The 19330-nt window shown below is 43.8% G+C and overlaps 1 protein-coding gene across 2 annotated transcripts; it reads left to right on the top strand.

Annotated features, from left to right (window-relative positions):
- The first annotated feature begins 2493 nt into the window (after positions 1 to 2493).
- ERI2 (ERI1 exoribonuclease family member 2) lies at positions 2494 to 17288 on the top strand. Of its 2 annotated transcripts, none has more exons than XM_032968702.2 (9): positions 2494 to 2605; positions 3165 to 3274; positions 4862 to 4935; positions 6874 to 6957; positions 9971 to 10098; positions 11919 to 12075; positions 12912 to 13012; positions 13841 to 13922; positions 14852 to 16171. In XM_032968702.2, the coding sequence occupies exons 2-9, from the start codon at positions 3246 to 3248 to the stop codon at positions 14992 to 14994; spliced, it is 798 nt and encodes a 265-aa protein (XP_032824593.2). In that variant the 5' UTR covers positions 2494 to 2605; positions 3165 to 3245; the 3' UTR covers positions 14995 to 16171. The 2 variants fall into 2 exon arrangements, with proteins under 2 accessions (XP_032824593.2, XP_075929161.1); XM_076073046.1 differs by adding an exon at positions 16202 to 17288 and having other exon boundaries at positions 2522 to 3274; positions 14852 to 14943.
- The last annotated feature ends 2042 nt before the right edge of the window (positions 17289 to 19330 follow it).

Raw genomic sequence — 19330 nt, 5'->3', positions numbered from 1 at the left:
CAGTATTAAATTTACTGGAAGTATTAACCAGGGCGGCCACTGTGATCGAACCAAAATCCTTTGCAAACGCGCTACCGATCGGCCGTGGCACGCAACGTCACGATGCCATGATACCCTCTGGGGGCATGATGCCAAATATTCTCTACAGTGGTGGGGCAGTGCTGCCCCTTACTGTGTAGTTCAAAGGTCACATGGGAGGATTTGAGGAGTAGCTCTGTGGTATCTGCTTTCCAGGATTGTTCTCTACACATTCCACCGCACCTCTGTCCATTCATTGCCATAAGTTGCAATAAACACACACATTTGTCTGTGTGTTAATTTGGGCCCAAAATCGGCAGAGGCCCATTTTTTTGACGATTTTTGACCCCCCCAAAAATTGGTAATGTACATTATGTTAATTAACTGTGAATAACTCAACTAACAGACATCCATTGTAATGTATACGACTACATCAAACCCCCCTCTAAGTCTTCACACCTGATAGGCTCACAGAGACGACATCACATTCACCCAGCCCTCTATTTAAGGCCGCAACACGAGGAGGATTTATCCACAATTCTGGCTGTCGCCTGATGATGCTGGTTGTAATTATCGGCGAAACGTCGTACTCCAATTGAAAATGTTGTGGGTTCACTCTCCAACCCACCAGTGTGTTGAAGTAGCGAATTGGCCACGTTTTGTTTACGTGACAAACCTTACTAATTGGCTGTGTCGGGTGGTGGCGGATTTAACGACACATTGATATTTACGGCGTGTTCATCATCAGATACCCAGATGATAATGTATTTACAAGGCAAGTAATACACAGAGTTACTGAATTCACAGTTTCGACGAATTGAGTGTAAAATGCCCAGCTATACCACCACAAATTATATCTACAGTATGTTTAAAATACCTCCTGTAAACATTTTCATATTGGTCAGAAATTGTCTCAACAAATAATGAATCGGAATGGGTACTTGTTTCACATTAAAGCAGAGATGGGAACTTTTGTGCTTCGGGCTGGAAATGTCAAAGAAGATGTTTATCCAGGGGCAGAGCCACAGGGGGGGTGGTATAACCCCAAAAAAAACCTCTTATGGAACAAAAAGCCATCACCGGTTCCTGAATAAGTGGGTCTTGGTGGACATCCTGTCTTTGGTAAAACATCAAAATAAAGTCGACCAAACGCGACTGACTGCAAGCAGCAGCAGTGGTCCCGTGAGGCAAGAGGTAACACAGTAAATGCGATGATGGTTCTTTCGGTAAAGTCACGTAGAATGAGAATAAAACAATAAAATAACAATAAAATTCTCACGACGTTTCGGCCACAACGCAGGCAGCCGCTTGCGTTGTGGCCGAATTATTCTCATTCTACGTGACTTTACCGAAAGAACCAAAGAAGATGATGATGATGGTGTTTGCACATGCATCAAAGATTGTGCTCTTCTACACATTTTTGTGTGGTTCGAAACATTGTTTAGTGATGTTTAAACTTTGAAGCCTCATTGGGCCTTACTTAGTAAGATATTAAAAAAAATTCGTTTCCTTATATTTGTATATTTTTTGCTGATGAGACTGATGAGTTGAAGCTGGAGATGCATACCTATACTTGGCTGGTTGGCAATTCTAATCCATGGGTTTGGCTCAACCCATTAGAGCTCAGCGGTCGATAAAATTAGTACCACTTTGTGAGGAAATCGACATTGGTTGTCCCTTGCATAAGACTCATCCCCCCCCCCCCCCGCCATACGAATGTGGAATTTCCACCACTGACTCACGGTTGTCAACATATGAAAACCGCTTCAGTGTTAATTTAAACAAAATAATGTGTTTTAACACATTATATCACATGGCCGCGTGGGATTTCAGAATTATAGCAGCATCAGATTCAACTCGAGCAAAACTCTGGTTCGGTTTCGGCCATTCATCGTCTCATCAGCAGTCTGACTTTGTTCGAACCAATGCCGGTGAGCTGCCAGATGTTTACAGGCAAGAACACTACATCACTTTTAATTTGTTGTTTGATTCTAACGGCATGAGCACCACACATTGACAGCGCCTCGATGCCCGTTGAATGATTGGGGCTGGATTTGGCGGGAAAACTGCGCACGGGCGGTGGGGGCGAGGGAGAGCGAAGAGAAAGGGGGCGGGGCGAGGGAGGGGCGGGGCGAGGGAGGGGGCGGGGCGAGGGAGAGGACTTGGGAGGGGGCGGGGCGAGGGAGAGCGAAGAGAAAGGGGGCGGGGCGAGGGAGAGGACGAGGAAGAGAAGGGAGGACGAGGGGGGAGGGAGGGAGAGGGGAGGGAGTTGGGGGGGAGGGAGAGGGGGAAGGGAGTGGGGGGGGGAAGAAGAAAGGGGTGGGTGGGAGTTGGGGAGGGGGAGGGAGTGGGGGGGAGAAGGGAGGGGGTGGGTGTGGGAGGGAGAGGAGGAGGGGGGGAGAGGAGGAGGGGGGGAGAGGAGGGAGGGAGTGGGGGACGGAGGGGGTGGGGGGGGCACGGGACGGTTGGCGGACGTGACGTCACGACTGGGATATAAATTCAAATAAAATTCGTCTCTCCCGCCACGCGGCTGTTCTTCTGATTTTCTTGAGCGATTTTTGTTTTTAAAAAATATATATTAATAAAGGTGACGCTGTGTTTGTGTGATTTGTTTTTTTAAAGTAAAGTTGTGCTAAAGCATGTGAAAGCGATGAGATCATTCATCGGCTCGTGCTTTTAGGGCTTCAATGTTTCGTTATGTCGCAGATCGCGTTCTGCGGATGGTTTCATCCAGCGGTGGATTGAGAATGACTCGTGATGACAATTGCGTAACGAGTAACCCGCCGCGTATTGAGTTTGGGGTTAAAATATATGCGTAGTAACTCGCACTGTATAATGCTTCGATTTTCGATTCGACTGCTGTGTTAACGATTATATTTTTGACAATGAAACGATACTATAATTTTTTTGTTTTTTTTCAGATATATAATCGATTAGTTTTTGTCTCCGTGGAGTGAAATTAATAATCTCGTGGCTCTCATTTTTTCAATTTCAGTTAACACTTTAAATAAGACTAGTTACGAATCTTTTCTGTTGTAAAACGCGTGCGATTCTCACGCGCAATCTTAACGATCTCCGGAATCGATTAATCGACGACACGTGTGCCTTAATGCCTTGTTGTTTTAGATTTTACTTTTTTTTTACAGACGTTCACATATTTACGGCGCCGTTTGACTTGACAAGAAGGGGATCTCGTCGTTTACAACTCAACCTCGGCCTTCCGAGCGATGCAGAAAACCACGAAGCAACTGGCAGAGTGAGGACACGGGACAGCTGGCGTGCACTCGTACAAAAGCTATTTGTATTTCATATTCTTAGTTCTGTCGGTAAAGTCACGTCGAAGGGAAACAATAAAATAATAAAATATATATAAAACAATAAAAATTCTCACGACGTTTCGACCATAACACAAACGGTCGCCTTCAGGTGTGTTGGTTTGCATAAATTTATTTATTTTTAATCGATTTATTTATTTAAAAAACGTTAGCACCACGGGCAGCGATTTGGCAGTTTATTTAGAAGGACGAGTCCATCTATGTTCTGAAAAGAGGAGGGGGGAGACTAAAAATTAATGTATGCTGTCTGAAAGCCACTGTAAGCGTGAACAATCAATTAAGACCTGAAATGGTTTATCAAATCTTTCCAATGATTGCTAAGCCAGAATCCATCTTCTCGGTTGAAATTGTCTCGGTGCTTGTATATGTGGATAGCCTCATGAACGAATCTCTCATGGTAGCCAGATGGCTTACAAAGAACCTCTGTCTTGGAAAGTTGCCTCTGTGGTAGTAGTTACGTTGGAGAAACCAAACGCCATGTCTCGGACCGCATTCGTGAACACAAAGCAGACTAAAAACACGGTAGGACCAACACCTCTGCCGTGGCAGATCACTGTTATAATTCAGTAGGCTCACATGACATTGACTTTTCCAAGACAGAGGTTCTTTGTAAGCCATCTGGCTACCATGAGAGATTCGTTCATGAGGCTATCCACATATACAAGCACAGAGACAATTTCAACCGAGAAGATGGATTCTATCTTAGCAATCATTGGAAAGATTTGATAAACCATTTCAGGTCTTAATTGATTGTTCACGCTTACAGTGCCTTTCAGACAGCATACATTAAAACAAAATTTCGTCTCCCCCCTCCTCTTTTCAGAATATAGATGGACTAGTCCTGGGTAAACTGCCAAATCGCTGCGCGTGGCGCTGACGTTTTTTATAAATAAATGCACCGTTTAAAAATAAATTTATGCAAACCAACACACCTGATGACGACCGTTTATGTTATGGTCGAAACGTCGTGAGAATTTTTATTGTTTTATATATATTTTATTGTTCTGTTGTTTCCCTTCGACATGACTTTACCAAAAGAACTAAGAATATAACTATTTGTATTGTTTTGGGATTATTCACCCATCTAATTCCGTGTGTTTCACGCGTTTATATTAACAAGTCATCGAGTAATGTTGGTCTATCGTGCCATTCTTATAGCGTAAGGCTAAATATCGCGCCACCGGTGTCTCTCTGTCTTTTAGCATTAGGAGGGCGAATTTTGCAGAGTGGCTTTAGCCACACGGATAATCTGAGATTAATATTTAACAGGTGGATCGAGGGGCACTGCAACGCGTCACCGACTCTAATCTGCGATATTTTAAACCTCCCCCTGCAAAAGGAGCGAATGCACTATTTAATTCACTGGAAGCATTAACCAGGGCGGCCACTGAAATCGAACCAAAAGCCTCCGCAAACGCGCTACGTCACAATGCCATGACTTTACCCACTGAGGGCAGTGATGCCACGGGGCAGACTTGTCGACGTTACGGCTTGCATTTCTCTTTCAGGGAACTTGGGTTTATCAGAAAACGAGCGTCATCTCCGTCGGTTGCTGGAACAACTGAAAAACGAGTACGATCACGTACGTGAAAATGTATTTACTTAACAAATGTTTGAGGCTACAGTCTGTGTCAATCCATCGTTCTGCTCGGGTACATAGATATATGCACAATTCTAGATTTAAAGCTTTCGTGACTGCTAGGATCCATACTCTTTGGTTCTGTTGGGTAAAGTCACGTAGGTGAAAAAATAAAATAACAAAAATCACACGACGTTTCGGCCACAACACAAGCGGCCTTCATCAGGTGAAGGGACGAGACCGTCTGGAGGACAGCGCTGGAGCGAAAAAAGCCACGCTCAGATCACGACCTTTAAGCTTTAAATCTAGAATTGATAACCTCTATGGGGAGGACTTTCACCTATCTGTTAGAGCTTTTAACAGACAACGGGACAAGAAGTCACAGCTCATCGAGACGCTGACCTTCCTCAAAAGATGCCGCGATCACAAGCGTAAAGGTCGTGATCTGAGCATATATGCACACTTTTCTCAGACTTTCGTACGTTTGGTGATGGAAATTTGATTTTCATCGATGGGGTCTGGTCATTGAGATTTCCGCGATGTGATTTTACTGGGAGAAGTCCCGTGACCCGTATCGTGCGTATAAACCTAATTTTTCAATTAGTCTGAATTTGAGTATTGCTTTAATGCAGATAGAGGGAACGTTTTTCTTCCCGAGGGCCAAATAGAATTTTCAAATTCCTTTGGCGGGGGCCCAGAACATTCATTCTCACACAAATTTTATCACACAAGGATTTATGAGTTGACTGTGTGCTCAGAACTACTTCAGACACATCAGCTGGCTGAGCTTTCTACAATTAGAAACGCGTTTTTACCAAGTTAACATTCACCTCTAGTGCCTGGGTAGTCTGGCTAGGATGCTTGCAGTGATGGATAACCACAGGGGCGGAGCCAGGATTTTGACTTTGAGGGGGGGCTAACTTCAATATTCTGAGATATCCAGTGTTTATGTTTTCCAATGGGCGCCATAAATGTATAAAACAAATTTTATTGGATTTGAACGCGGAGTTTATTAATAGGTCGGAGCCGCTGATGTGGCTAATAAGTTTGATAAGTTCGAAAGGCTGCAGCTCAAGCAGCCTGCAGGGCAGCACACAAGGTGGCAGCCTGCAGGGCAGCACGAGGTGGCAGCCTGCAGGGCAGCACAAGGTGATAGCCTGCAGCATTTTGCAGCAGACGGATATTCGGTTATCCCGATTACCGACTTTCCCAAAATTTCAGGGGGGACTAAGCCCCCCCAGCCCCCCCTGTGGCTCCGCCCCTGGATAAACATCTGTGACATTTCCAGCCCGAAAGACAAAAGTTCCCATCTCTGCTTTAATGTGAAACATGTACCCAATCCGATGTATTATTTGTTGACACAATTTCTGATCAATATTAAAATGTTTACAGTAGGTATTTTAAATATACTGTAGATATACTTTGTGGTGGTATAGCTGGACATTTTACACTCAATTCTTCGAAACGGTGAATGCAGTAACTGTGTATTACTTGCCTTGTAAATACATTATCATCTGGTATCTGATGATGAACACATTACTTCATTGAGCTCAAGAAACACTTTGGAATTGATTCAATAAATGTCCCACAAATAATTACCAGAAGTCAAACTAAAGCAGATGCACGATGGACTTGCAATCAAGAGGTCATGGTTCGATCTTCCAGTTAAAACTTTGGTGGAAGTTTCTTAAATCGCCTTGCCTGTGTCCTCCCAGCATTATAGTTGGGTAACACTCCAGTCAAATTACCCTCGAGAGAGGCTCTTTAGATCGTCCTTACTGGAGACATTTCTACTATCAGTGATGTGAGCGAGTTAATTACAGGGCTCGTCTTTGCCTGCATTAATGTAGCTTTTTTTTCTTGTAAAGCATCTTGTCACTCATGTCCTCGGACGCGATCCTTTTCCTGCAGCTCTATTGTTGCCTTGTTGCTACTTCACAGATCAACTATTCGCCTACCTCATCGTCATTGATTTTGAATCGACCTGCTGGAATGATGGACGGCTACGCAATGGGCAAGAAATAAGTACGTTGAGTATTACATTGGCTTCATTTCACTCATTGACTGTACAGTATTTAATCTCAACAATTATATTGAACCCCCCCTATATTGTAGCTTACGGTCATCTGTGTCTTCTACAGAATATTGTTTCGATTTAAAGCTTTCGTGACTGCAATGATTCATCTTCTTTGGTTCTTTCGGTAAAGTCACATAGAATGAGAATAAAATAATAAATTGATAAAATAAAATAACACAATAATATTCTCACTGTGTGGAATCCCTCCCCGTAGAGGCGGTGAGAATATTATTGTGTTATTTTATTTTATCAATTTATTATTTTATTCTCATTCTACGTGACTTTACCGAAAGAACCAAAGAAGCAGAATAATGTTATTATTTAGAAGGGCCTCACTGAGTCACGGGGGCGAGATGTTAACTACCTCGCCTGGTATACAGGTAGGCGGTTTGATTCCGACTCTGGCGCCTGTGTATTTGGAGTTTGCATGTTCTCCCCATCGACGCGTGGATTTTTATCCGGGTCCTCCAGGTTTTTTCCTCCACATTAAAAACGTCCATTGAGAGTATTTGGCTGCAATGAATTTCCACGCAATAAGCCACTTCGTTGAGCAATCATTTGTGGCCAGGTCGCTTCTGAAAAAGAGCTACACAACTTCAGTGGGCCTTACCTGGTAAAATACAAAAATAGTTTAATAGAGTCCCAAGTCTCTTTTTTCAGAAAGCCCTGCTTTGAGATGTCTGACCAATTAGTTTTTTTATGAGTGTTTACATGGAAAGTTCAAAATCAAAAGTTTATTTTCCGATTAAAGCCCATTTGAGCTAAGATGCTCTTTTTCAAGGGCGACTCGACTGGCAGGCAATATGTAAAAGTAAAACAGAGTACCCAGAGATAACTTATGCATTCAAGCAGTTATTGCTCCAAAGGTCTGTACAGATGAGTGATGAGTCTTCTTACTGTGCTACCATCCCGTGGCTACTCTGCAGCCCACTGCATTTGACCGTCTCCGCATTCGATATTCTCTGCACGATCCACCAAACCTGGCCCCAATGCATGATGCCATGCAATGCTGTGGACTGCCTGTTGCATTCAAGCTTCGTTGGGCGAAAGATCGGTCAATTCAATATGTCTCTATAGTCTGGGTAAATTGATTAAAATCACCTGAAATGTCCCCAATTTCATCACATATCGGGAAGCTCAGCAAGGGGGGGGGGGGGGGTGGGCTTAGGTAGCGCTTGGATGGGTGACCGCCATGCACACCAGGTTGTCGTAGATGGCTGCAGAGTTTGCCAAGCATTGACCAGCAGAGGCCAGTGCAGAAAAATCCATTCTAACACCCACGGCTATGCTCTACATCTTTACCAACGAGTAGTATCCCACCCCCCCCCCACTCACCCATGGGTGACAGCTGAAAGTGCAGTCCTGTTCTTGTTCATGTTTCTGTTTCTTGTTCGTGTTTTTGTTTTTTGTTTGTTGCGGTTGCACCCGATTCAAGAGCCGAATGGCTCACAGGGCTATACCAAATAAATGAAACTGAAAAAAAAACTGAAACTGGGGGAAAAAAGCAGAGCCAGGGAAATCTCTTCCATCACCTCGCACACTGCTTGTTTGTATACAATTCTGGTTAAATTAATGAATGCACTGATGTAAAATACAAGGCAAAACAGCACATGGATTAAGTAACTAAAGTACAGATATAATCACTGTTGTGAAACCCAAGTAGGCTTGTGCAGAGCGTGCCATGAAAAGATAAGATGCGATTGGCAGAAGACGGGGGCAGCTAAGAAAGATATTCCACACGATGGGGTGCCTACAGGGGATGTGAGACAATGAGATTGTGGCACGTGTGGGAATGAAGATAAGAACTACGGTTGCTCAGGTCCCAAAGCAATGGGATCATTACAGAGATTCACTGTGAGGGTTTTGATGCATTGGGCAGCAGAGGACAGTAAAGCAAAATCAATTTGACGATACTACTTCAATGTACCCACGTCTAACGTTTATTCCACTTGTACTTTGGCGTTGGGTCCTAAGATGAAGAAACTTCTATTCTAAACTCTTAACAACAGATGTAACATCACACGATGTAGGAGAGTAGTCCCTGGAAGATGGCATTACAGAGTGTCCAGTCACAGCATTGAGCCTTAACCAAAGAACACCCTTAAGTTCCCTGTACACAAATAAAATGCCAAACAATTGAAAGCCTTTAGTCCTTGGAGCTGGAATATGCAAATGTAATCGAAAAATGCAAATGTCAGTGTGGTTTTCTTGCACAATCATTAGTAATCAAGCTTATACCATCACTACACTGGAGAACCTGGTTTAATTACAGTTGGCAGAAACTCACATTCAATTCCAGGATTTTGTTTTTGTACTCTTGACATGGGGATTATGACTCACCTGAGCGAACCAGCCACTTAGTCTCTTTATCTTCACCTCATTTGAATTAGGACATGATGCAGAGTGTTTGCTGGCCGCAGAGCACCATCAGTGGATCTCTTGTTCCCAGAATACAAAGCAGCCCTTCATTTCATGCCAATGGCAAGGGAGATTTGTCATGCAACCTTCGTCCCAGACTGCGTGTACCTGGAGTTTGAGATCTCAATGTTCTCAAAAATGCTGGCTGTGCTCTAGCTTGAACATAATCGACTCCTTTGGATATCTGCTCATCTCTTGAATGTGCAAATGTAATCAAAAGGATTACATGTCAATGCTTTCTGTCTAATCCCTTGATCAACCACTTACTAAGTGTGGGAGATTGCTCCTTTTCTGCTGTCCCGGAAATATCAAATTCTTCCCCCAGCTATCAGTGCTCTCAATTTCCTGCCCCCCGTTCCAGTCCACGCTCAAGAACTTCCTCTTGCCATTTGTCCGAGTGACAGGCTTTTCACGAGAACATATATGGAATGTATTATTGTCTACATGATGTGAATATCAATCTTTCTGTACAGCATCTGAAGATGCATTCGTCTATCAATCGTTTATAAATCCAAATTGTATTTTAATGTTTTGTGTTGTCAGTTGAGTTTCCTGCCGTCCTGTTGAATGCGGCCAATGGACAAATTGAAAATGAGTTTCGCACGTACCTCCAACCACAGGAGCATCCTTTACTCTCCGTCTTTTGTACAGAGCTTACAGGTATTCAGCAGGTAAGAAGTAATACTAATATAGATGTCAAACATTTCTCCTCATTCTTGGTAGAATGTAATTGGTGATGCAGCCCTGTATCTCTCGTACATCTATCATCACTCGGTTGCCTCTTTTTACAAGTACAAGTGCTTCATTGGGCACTGTCTCATATTATGGTGCCGCGGCAGCGAGATGTTAATTCCCTCGCCCTGGTATGCAGAAGGTCATTGGTTTGACCCTTAACGCCTGCTGTATATTTGGAGTTTGCATGTTTATCCCCGTGGTCGCGTGGATTTTTCTCCAGGTCCTTCGATTTTTTCCTCCACATTTAAAAACGTGCGTTTAGAGTATTTTGCCTGCAATGAATTTCCACACGATGAGGCCACTTCGTTGAGCAATCATTTGTGGCCAGGTCGCTTCTGAAAAAGAGCTTCACAGCTCAGTGGGCCCTTACCTGATGACACTAAAAAAAATTGTTTAGTTTATTCCCAGCATCACTCGATGCATTCATGTTACTATACCCATGTTCATCTTACCCTGCTCTTCCTTAATGACCTGCCGTACAAAACGCTTGTCAAAATAATTTTCTCCCCCTGTGCCGCTAAACTATGAGATTCATCACGATCGTCTTTCCAATTGATTACAATTTACAATGTTTTGGAATCTAATGCAAATCAATCTATAGGCAAATAAAAAACAGAAATCATACAAGGCTAAATGTTGGTAATTGTTTTGTAACAAAAATGTGTAACGTCCGTGTACGCATCACGATTTTCCACATTTCCCATAGTCTTGTTAATGGTTGCCTGACATTTCAAAGCTCATTGCATTTTGCTAGATATTCTGACCACTGATACCTGATACATGTGACTTTTGATGTAGAGTTGAAAAATATGGGCCACCACATGGCTTAGAACTCTGTTACAGGAGACCTAGTATCAAGCAGTGGTATACGCACAGCAGGGGACATTTGTGTCACCACCCCACCCAAAGGATTAAGTGTGCTCTGAGAACAGCAAATGACCAATACAGTTTAGCTTGGAATTTATATGTCTCATGACAGGGGTGTGTGGAGAGACATCTGATTACACAGTAATTAGTACACCCATATATGCAGGGATAGAGACAGTCAAATTATAAGTGCAGAGAGAGAGACAATAATTCAGAGGTGCGGGAAATCGCAGACAAGTGAGAAGGCGGTCGGACCATGCGCCAAGCTCTCTGGTCCTGTCTTGAAATGTTTGGCCAACTCCACGAATGAGTGTTTATACACGTGGGAGGAAAACAGAGCGCTTGGAGAAAACCCTTCTCGTGTGCGGTGACACTTAAATCAACCATTCTTCATCTCTGCGGAGTATCCGGCGACAACCCACACGTGTGAGGAGGGTTAACTCACAATCCCTGTACAGATGGAAATTAATCCACCTGCAGTAGCGATATTCCCTGAACAGCCAAGTGATGGCAACCTCGGCGCCCATGGGTACGGAGTCGCACGCTTTGAGTCGCCCACTAACCCTCACTTTCAAAGTACTGTACTGGATTACAGTCATGCGCCACCAGCTAAATGTGATGCAGCGGGAAGAAGTCACCATGTGAAATGATGAAAGCAAGTGGTTAATGGAAACGGTGCACAGTGTGCAAGCTTTAAACCAAGCCAGTGTGACAGGGAGCATTGTTTTAAGCCGTTAATCCTAAAATACGTTACCTCCGTGTTCCAAAATCAAAGGCGTTGCGATGTTGTATAGTAGCATTGGGTGCAATCTTAAAACACTGAAGTATTGTGGCAATTTGTACCATGTAAATACGATGGTGTTCTGAAATTAATCTCGTTTGTCACCAGCACCAAGTGGAGGCTGGTGTGCCCTTGCACATTTGCCTCTTGCAGTTTGGTCACTGGCTGAGCAAACTGCAAGAAGAGAAGAATATTGTGTTTGCAAGAGACGTTGAGAGAAACGCATGCGAAGGCAAGAAGCCGTGTGCGTTTGTAACATGGTCAGGTAATGTACTCTGGTGGTTCAGATGTGTACTGCTGTTGGTTAAATTACCGGGTTTCTGACATGGGGTTTTTTTTTTGTTATCACGCATGAACACCCCATTTTTGCCCTGTCAGTCGTGAAATTATGTTATGATATAGTGCAGTGTTCTTTATTGCAAGGCCCGCAGGCCACTGGTGGCCCCTGGTGGCCTTTAGTGCGGCCCCTGACGTGCGTCCCCCGGCTACGCAAATGTAAAGATACCCCCTCCCCCCCATCGTCATCATCGTGCTGTCAAACCCCAATGGTTTAAAATGTGTGGTGGCCCTCACACTGATGTGTTATCATCACCTCTGAAAATTCGTTAAGAACACTGGTGGAGTGGTTAACACACTGGATTTGCAATTCAGAGGTCGCCGGTTTTCTCTGCCAAGGGGACGCTTAAAACAACGGTGCGAGTTTCTGAAATCTCCCCATCTCTGTCCACCAAGCAATATAAATGGGTACACCCACAGTCCATTGGCAGGTCGCATTATGAGGTAAATACATTTCCATTCGGAACTCAAATCAAGCAGTGCACACCTCCTTGTGTCACAAGTAGCTCTTTATCATCTTCTTGGGGGTTTTCTGAAACAAGCTGATGCACTACTCGCTCAGAGAGTTCCAAATGACAATGCTATTGTCTCATGATGTAACATCGATTGCAATGTGGGAATATAACTGTTTGCGTGGTCTTGTATTTATAAGTCCTTGGCATAACAATTACATTATTATCGTTAAGTGATTTCATTTGCATTTCAATGTGTAATGAAACATTTAAACTTGAATGAAAGATGGATGCTATTGGTTTTTTTTTGCAGACTGGGATCTAGGAGTGTGTCTAAAGAACGAGTGTCAGAGGAAACGGATACGAAAACCTGATGTTCTCAACAGCTGGATTGACTTGAGAGCAACTTACCAGGTAAGAGAGTAACAGACTGGTGTGTGAGAGTATTGTTAGCATTTCATACTATATTATCATCACCAGCCAGGATCAATCTACTGCTTGATGAAGGCCTCGCCATGTCATTACCATCCCTAAAAAAACGTCACGTAGCCATAATCATGTCGCTCCTGCACCTGAGATAAACCCATCGCGCCATCTGCATGGTGGTGGCCCTCTCTGTCTACTCTCCTTTAGCTGCCATTCCGTTAACAGTCTCATCCCATCGGTCATCGTCATCATGCGAAGTAAAATGTGGCCTTCCCAGGCCTACTATCCTTAAGTCCAAATAATGTCTCTAATTTCTTCTCTAATTCACGTGTTCCTAACATGCATTTCACCATGCTTCTTGTGTGGCATTTTCACGTTTTGTTCCATTTGCTTTGACAAAGGGCTGTAAATTATTTTACAAACATTAAAAAGGTCTAATTTAACAGGAACATTCCATTTATATCATACCTTCAATTGTAATGAAATAATTCTGTATATTTTTAACTGACCCTTGTACATCTTCAAATCCCATCAAGTGTCCCGATGTTGTGTATGGCATAAATAAAACAGTCCTCAACAGAAACTATTATCACGTCAGGCTTTGTGTGTCTGTCGTGGATAGCTGTGTGAATGCTTTCAAGATAAATACCTATTGTGACAACCGAAACACTTTTAGAGGTACATATATAACTGTCACCTGTAACAAAACGAACTGCAGGGACCATATTGTTAGTAGGAGATGACTAATGCTTCATTCTTTTGTGATCAGCGGTGTAAATATCCGTGGATTAAACATGCGATTTGTAATTTCCTCAGATGTTTTATGAACGCAAGCCAAAGGGTCTGAATGGAGCATTGCAGGACCTTGGTATGTGCTTTACTGGAAGAGAGCATTCAGGTTCGTGGCTCCTCTTGTACCCTGGTTTGAATGCGTCACACGTTCCAATATTCAAGTCAGGTGTGTGAGTGTACGCCGAGACAGTGCACGGCAGTATCCGCTCCCCAGCGCTCGCAGCCCCCTTAGGTCCCCCCTGGCCCCGCTTCCCCAAGCGTGCTTCCTTCCTTGAGATCCCGCCTGGCCTTGACGTTCGAAGTGGACCGCGACCCTCGAAGAAATGTCGTCGCCCCCCCGCCCCGTGATCCGTGGATCAAATCCCTCGAGACGCCGGTGTGGCGGCAAGAGCGGTTTTTGCGATAGCTCCCGCGAGAGGTTTTTTCACACATTTTGGCACGACGGTCCTTGGCTGACTATGCGTAACGAATGAAAAGCCCCGAGGCGAGAGCTCCCTTCCTATGGTCAGTGGCACGACGTGGTTGGGATTGTGATAGGTATTTAATGGGCCCCACTCCCCATATCCGGCGCCTAGGCCCCCTCCAGCCCTCAGTCTCGGGTGCAGTTGCACCACTTCCTGTACACTCGATAGCTCCGATAGGTTATGGTGTTAAGCTTGTTACAGTTTGAGTGGCCGATGTACAACATATATCGCAGGACAGATTAAAAGAGGAAGTCATACGTTCCTTCTCTTTTTCCCACTCATTCCTGTCCTACGCTAACTCCACGTCCAAAGTTGTGAACCAATTCAAAACACCTTTTTCTGGGCCTGCCCCTCCTTCTCAGCCCTGGTGCTTCCATGTTCATCACCTCTCTCCAATTGTTATTTTCCCCCTTTTTGTTACGATATGTCCCAGACATCTGAGACTATATTATTTCAGCTCGTCTTAAGATGGATACCACCCTTGCCTTCTTCCTCGTCTCTTTGTTTCACACCCGTAATGAAAGTTTCACTTTGATCGTTGTATCTTGTGACACGTTGTTGTTGTTGACAGGTCTTGATGATGCCAGAAATACAGCACAGCTGGCGTGGAGGATGATTTGTGACGGATGCACTATGAAGATCACCAAGTCTATCGATAGAGCAGTGAGTGCACCCTTTCTGGCTGGCTGGGATGTGCCTCACTATAGACGATGATGATGATGATGATAAAACGTCATTTTCAGCATTATAAATGTATTCACAAGTGCATGCATCCTCTCCTACCCCGCTCAGAAATAATGCATGAAAGAATACATTAATATATAGGGCCTCTATACAGTTGTTCATCTAACAACCATGAATGTATTATCACATACCACATGTATTGCATGGAAAAATACGACAAAATACCCTCTAGAGGGTCTCTAGAGTTCCCATCAACGCTGGCTTGAGTAAATGCATTGGCTTCCCCTTTACGCATTACGTTGTTAGCGTTTCTATATAAAGTAACATTAAGTTCGTATAAATGTACCATTGCTCATGCACACACATGTAAAAAATAGCTCAGGTCACTGTTCGCTCGTGGTTGCTAGGTAACACATCCTGATTAGATCATTGGGTGCTAGGTGGCACATAATGAACCACCAGTAAATCTATAATTATTATTATAATAATGTAAAGCCCCTTTGTCCAGTGCTCTTGTGTTAAATCTAGATTTGAAGCTTTCGTGACTGCAGGAATCCACCCTCTTTGGTTCTTTCGGTAAAGTCATGTAGGTATAAAATAAAATAAATCACGACGTTTCGATTGCAACACAAGTAATCATCAGGTGGGAAAACCGCAGCAATATTTTTCTTGCTGTGATCATCAGGTGGGAAAACCACAGCAAGAAAAATATTGCTGCCGTTTTCCCACCTGATGATGATTGCTTGTGTTGCAATCGAAACGTCGTGATTTATTTTATTTTATACCTACGTGGCTCTTGTGTTAGTCGGAGTTCTTGTGTGACCATACTTAACCAAGCTGGTCAGTGCGGGTTGTTGAAGGAAGGGTTACCCAAGACCGGTTTAGATATTGCTCACCACTTGATGTTAGCCATTGCCAGTAATTCAATTCAGATCTCCAGGTTGAGATCGCAGTGTGCTAACCACAGTACCTCCACCTCCATCCTCCGGGAAAATCTGCGAAGAGTTTTTATAAAAATGTAATTTATTAAAAAATTGTTCATTCGGCTGCACCTTACTTGCCGTCGGCGTACAAATAGTTTGCTTGCTACTAATGTTGAACGGTCCCTTAGATTATTTTCATGATTGTTTCCCAGCGTGATATTTTATTTTGTAAAAAATGTTAAGTTATCTGCACAATAAAAAAACCTGTTTTTACAATCCCATAATTTGATTCATTTTCTGTCATTTAAAACCAGGGGTATTGAGCAAGTGTCCCACCGATCACTAAGCCAGCAGAGGAGAGAGGATCCAGTAAAGGGCTTGATGAAATAGCAGGCCACAGCAGAAAAGCAATGATATACTCTGAGCATTCGGAGATTAACACAAAACGTGCCTCAATCGCAGCCTTAAACAGCAAAGAAAATGGGCCCCAGGTGTGTACACCTACTGCGTCTAAAAGCACCAATGGTGATCACTTTCTTGGTCAAGGCAGCTCTTCAACAACCCACAATTCCGTGTTCCAGAGCATTGTTTCTCCTCGTACCTTAATAGCAGGAAATGTGTCCGTAGGATATCTGAATGAAACTGACAGGAGTAGTGTGTATTTAGCACCAGATACGTCTGTTGTGCAAAGGCTACTTCTGCACAATAGTCCCAATGTTGCCAATACTGGTCGGTCACCGACGACTGCTGAACACGTCATGGTGCCCATCGTGATGAGTAGTGGAGGCGGTGTCAATATGAACTTGACTGATAAACATCTTGGAGGGCAGCAGATGATGACACCGCCTCTGGGGCGCAGTGGTGGCTACGCATCACCCGTCCAGGGTTACTCAAAACAACAAAAGGATGACGCCTCAAATCGACAAATCTTCACAACTCCGATGTGCGGCAGTCAGACGTTACGTGTGTGCGACATGTCTACACCAAAATGTGACCTTTATACACCTCAGAATGGGCTGTTTAAAAAGCCAAGTCCACCAACGGGCAGCGTTTTAAAACGGCGAAACACAAATTGCATGCGGACTCCATCAAACCCACAGGCCGGCAATTGTAAACCCGCAGACGGATTTGTCTTATGCGGTGAGAAGAAAGGGCCGCACTCTGTGAAAAGTTCACCAGATGTCGTCTTCCGTGGAAGCGATTCTGGGAATGGTACACTGACGCCTGTGAATCTCACCTCGCGGAGATTGATGACGGTTACGCCAGTGACCTCCGCTTCCAGAAATTCGTACGTGGGCAAGGTGACCCCACCTCTGTGTCAGTGTGGGCGACGCTCAAAACGACTCACTGTTTCCAAACCGGGCCCGAACGAGGGAAGGATGTTCTTCTCCTGCCGTGTTAGCAAAGCTCTTGGCTGTGATGGAGACTGCAACGGCTGCGGATATTTCAAATAGGAGAGTGCCTATCTGGCCCAGCAGTTCAAATGAAAAATTCTGCCCTTGTGACTATAATCTGTTTTACTGTTTAGCTTGTCCAAGGTACACACAAGAAATCACATGGTCTGATGTCCAAACACCGCATAACTAATGTCTATAATGGGCCTGTCATAAAATGATTTATGCCCATGTGAGTTTCGCACAAGAATGAAAAACGAGTTTAACATGGATACAATTATAGGGTGTGCATGGTCGATTTTTTTTATAGATAATAAAAGTTGTGCAGCGATATTGCTTTCTATATTTTACCAGCCCTACAGTAAAAACAAATGTGTTTTCAGCCTTAATAGAGATAACTAAAAATAAAACAGCCCTAAATATTGCATGTGATGACATATCTGTGTGTATACATACAGCCTTGTCAGCGCTGCAGGATGAAGGCCTTCCCATGGTTTATGAGTTTTGGGGGTTAATTGACCATACTTCACCACGCTGGCCAATGCGGTGTTGTGAACGCTGACTGCACGGGGTGATCTTCGTGTGCGCTGCCTTACCCCTTTTGCTAATGTTCTTGACCCTGTAAATGTATTCGACATTGTAGAAATATACTGTAACTTGTAGCAGATTTAAACGTACACGCGAGTAATTTCGTGTTTGACCTTGGCACCCTTGCAAAACCAGATGTTCCATTTCAAGCGGTTTACCCAAGTGAAATATATTTCAACGTATAAACTGGGGAGCATAGCGCAGCACAACAATCGGCGGTTGACGCAGTGCATCGGTGGCCGCCCATACGGGCACGATCCAGGCTCAAGGCTGCTGAGCGTCCCAACGTGTGGCTTGATCAGAGGGCGCGCCGCATGATTTGGTTCACAGCCTCTACCAGGGTATCGGCAACCCGAGGCTCTGGAGCCACGTGCGGCTCTTTGAGGACTGCTTCGTGACCTTTATTTATTAAGCACCACCGTCTCGTGTTCACATTTGCACTGTGGCTCTTGAAATATTGAAGGGGTTTTTTTGTTGTACCGATTTTTTTTTTAAAAAATGTCTCTCTCTGTCATTTTGGTTCCCGACCCCTGGGCCCTATGCTGACTGTCGTGTGTGGAATGGCAATGCCTCTACTTGTCAACGAGCGGCACTGCAGCTCGGAGTTAATTTTAGCATTGCGTTTACGTTACTTAAACGGAAACATTTCCGTTAAAACAAGTGGATTGTGTTTATTTTGCATGTTTTAGTCCATTAAACAAATCGGCACATTGCCTTTGTGCCAACAAATCATTGCCCTCATTTAATTTCAGGTTCAGCAAGTGGTAAATCTGCCCTGACTAATTGACCGCCCACAGCCAGTGCAGTGTTTGTGTGTGCACGGTGTAACCGTAATTTTCTATGGATGTTCACACATCCGATATCATCACAAATCCGTCTATAACCTCAGTCCACATCGAGTAGATTATGCGGCATTATACTGTAACAAAAACAATATAACGAGCTTTGTATTTTATTATCTTTTTACAAACGTGTGCATTTCAAATTATGTAACAATGTGTACTTACACTACTGCGCTTATGTTTATATATACGGCGTGAACAGGTTTATATATGAATGCTTTGTGAAATAACGTTTCGGATAGGAATTTCATTTCCATTGAACTTATCATTGTATTTCCATTTTTAAGTGTATCACTACAACTTGTAATAAAGACATTTCTATCCCTATAAAATGCGACTGATGTGACCATTCCTTATTGTAAAATACCATGGTTTTGTTTTGAAAAACTTACCTACCACAGGCTTGTGGTAGGCCCCGTCCATTGTCCCTTTGATGCGGTGAAGTTGTCCTGTCCCCTTAGCAGAAAAACACCCCCAAAGCATAATGTTTCCACCTCCATGTTTGACGGTGGGGATGGTGTTCTTGGGGTCATAGACAGTATTCCTCCTCTAAACACGGCGAGTTGAGTTGATGCCAAAGAGCTCCATTTTGGTCACATCTGACCACAACACTTTCACC

The sequence above is a fragment of the Petromyzon marinus genome, chromosome 40 (assembly GCF_048934315.1).
Source record: "Petromyzon marinus isolate PM22_M1 ecotype Great Lakes invasive population chromosome 40, UKy_Petmar_22M1.pri1.0, whole genome shotgun sequence".
NCBI classification, from domain to species: domain Eukaryota; kingdom Metazoa; phylum Chordata; class Hyperoartia; order Petromyzontiformes; family Petromyzontidae; genus Petromyzon; species Petromyzon marinus.
Note: the sequence above shows the minus strand (reverse complement) of the source record. Positions and strands in the feature narration are given on the sequence as shown.